Genomic DNA, 2365 nt, shown 5'->3' with positions numbered 1-2365 from the left:
GGCTTCTGAGAAGTCATTCCTCTTCCCCGTCACCCCATTGGACTACCACGTTATCAACCAGTGGGAGAGAGAGTACCTGGAGATTGGTGGTTCTTGGATGGCAATGCCTTTGTGCGATTTCATCGGCAAATTCTCACGGTTGTTCGAGCTGTTGCCTGTTGTTGACGAAAAGGTCACAGAGATATCCCGAGCATTCGTTGCGATCATGTCCCTGTCTCTGTGGAGATCGCCGCGGCTGTTTTTAGACAGACCTTCTCTTTCCGGAGGCGTGCTATTTTACCACACTTTGGTGTCGATTAACAACTGGTTCCCCGAGATACCCATCAGCGGTTTGAACTTGGAGGCCTTTGAGACGTGTATGATTCAGCTGACTGGGTGCCGTTCCAGAGGAAGGTTCCGGTCCCTAAATCAGGAGATCCAACGCTCGCTTAATCGGCCTCCAGACCGCAGCGATGCAAACGTTCAGCATGTCCTTCGAAAGTTTCCGATCCTAAGCCGCTTCTACGATTTCTGAATGCGTAGGCTTTCACAACCATTCCCCACGAGCAGAGGTGATATGTAAGGGTCATTAGAAGGTTCACGAGCAGAGCTCGGAAGGTTCACAAGCAGAACTTCGAAGGTTCACGAGCAGAACTTCGAAGGTTCACAATCAGAACTTCGAAGGTTCACGAGCAGAGCTTGGAAGGTTCACGAGCAGAGCTCGGAAGGTTCACAAGCAGAACTTCGAAACTTCGAAGGTACCCCTGGAAGGTTTACGCTTCGCTGTTATGTTCCAACTGATCTGTTCCGTCTTGTGCTGCTGCTGGCTTTGCGGGTCATCTCGTACTACTCCACTTTATGTTCAATTGATCAACATTCTAACTCCACCATCTGCTGCTGGATTCGCAGATCATCTTGTGCTGCTCCACATTATTCTGCTGGATTTGCTGATCATGCTGGCTTTCAAACGCTGATACGGAGAAGCTTTCGCTGACAGGGCACTGCCATGATTTTAGCGATTCACAACATTTGGCGAGGCTTACAAAGTAAGGCTTACTTAGCGATCGCCGAAGACTGCCGATCTCAGCTTGACAATTTCTCCCACCGCAGTAGCGTGTAGCGACTTGAGATTGTTCAGCAAGACCTGATTGGCGGTTCGTAGCCTGTTATTCTCTGCCATAAGACGCTTCAATTGAGCGGAGGTTTCTCTGCAGAAGTAGCACCTTGAGTCGACTTTTCCGGGGTCCATAACTCAGTATCTTTGTCTTTTTGTGCAAGTATGATTCATCGGGGACGGGGTCCGTTTTCTGCCGGCCTCGGCCTGCTTGGCTGGAGCGTGGATGTCAGCGTGAGACGTCACCAGGCTTCTAGCTGTGTGGAATCCGCCCGACCCCACAACCGTGAACACGTCTGCATTCGGCTGTGTGCTGGGGCGGTCTCGTAACGACGTGGGGACGTTCTTCAGGAGAAACTGTCTCTCATCAGCTCTATCCCACAGCGCTTCGCAGGTCAACGCCCAAAGAGAATGAACAACAAATGCAGAGGGGTTCTGCGATCTGGAGGAAAATGAGTATTTTGTCTGTAACGCGCGAGCCTACTTGGCGAGTTCCGTCGTTTGGGTGCTTCTCATGACGAGGATGTGTGTGATCGGTAGACCGAAGCCTTCCACCACCTCAGCGCCCATAGCTAGCAGTTTATCTTTGAACATTGGGCCGCTGTCGTGCAGACCATGTTCGGACCGACCAGGCATCTTATTGAACCCTGTCAAAAGCACCGTGCACCCTGAAAGGATGCACCGTTTCCGACTCTGCAGAAGTTCGCCGACATGCGGCTCATAGCCCTGTTTCGCGAGGAACAGATAGTGGCTGCAGACCTCTGTGAGGACGCTTTGGAGATAGGGTAGTTGGTAGTCGAGGTCCTCCAAAGGACTTTCTTTCACAAAAGTGGGCGCCAGCAGAGAAGAATGCCTGCTAAAAGCTGTCGAAATCTGCCGCTTGTGTGTCTCGAAGTAATTGTAGAAGAGAACCTTAATAAGGCCCGAATGGAATATGGGACTCCACACGTCATCTCGATCATCAAGGATTACAATCTCTCTAGGGTCAGTATCAGGCAGCAACCTTGACATATCCTTGCGCAGGTCGTTTGTCACGAACGTATCCCGTGCTGCAATGCTGCGTTTTGTTCACCTCTTTCTCTCACCGGTCACCGAAAAAGGCCCTGTCAGGGTCTAGGATGTCCGCGACGATCTGCGCGTACTCCTCAGTGGCGTTTGTATGGATGCACAGAGTGCAAACTTTACTCATTGCGGATAGGAACTCGCGGACGAAGGGACGAAGCTTAAGATAGTATCGTTGGTCGGCCCCATCACGCACGAGAGAGAAGGTGA

At 51.3% G+C, this 2365-nt stretch overlaps 2 protein-coding genes across 2 annotated transcripts; one reads left to right on the top strand and one right to left on the bottom strand.

Annotated features, from left to right (window-relative positions):
• Positions 1-97: 97 nt before the first annotated feature.
• On the top strand, positions 98-514 carry KVP17_003129 (uncharacterized protein; the record flags this gene model as incomplete). Its single annotated transcript, XM_068520080.1, has 1 exon — positions 98-514. One exon carries the CDS (start codon positions 98-100, stop codon positions 512-514), a length of 417 nt encoding a protein of 138 aa, XP_068374752.1.
• Positions 515-1573: 1059 nt separating this feature from the next.
• KVP17_003128 (uncharacterized protein) lies at positions 1574-2282 on the bottom strand (the record flags this gene model as incomplete). The annotated part of the gene is made up of 2 exons (XM_068520078.1): positions 1574-2150; positions 2179-2282. 2 exons carry the CDS (start codon positions 2280-2282, stop codon positions 1574-1576), a joined length of 681 nt encoding a protein of 226 aa, XP_068374751.1.
• Positions 2283-2365: the final 83 nt, after the last annotated feature.

This window comes from the organism of the source record quoted next (assembly GCF_019968985.1).
Source record: "MAG: Porospora cf. gigantea B chromosome Unknown PgB_NODE_3955_length_2365_cov_127.429, whole genome shotgun sequence".
Lineage (NCBI taxonomy): Eukaryota > Apicomplexa > Conoidasida > Eugregarinorida > Porosporidae > Porospora > Porospora cf. gigantea B.
Note: the sequence above shows the minus strand (reverse complement) of the source record. Positions and strands in the feature narration are given on the sequence as shown.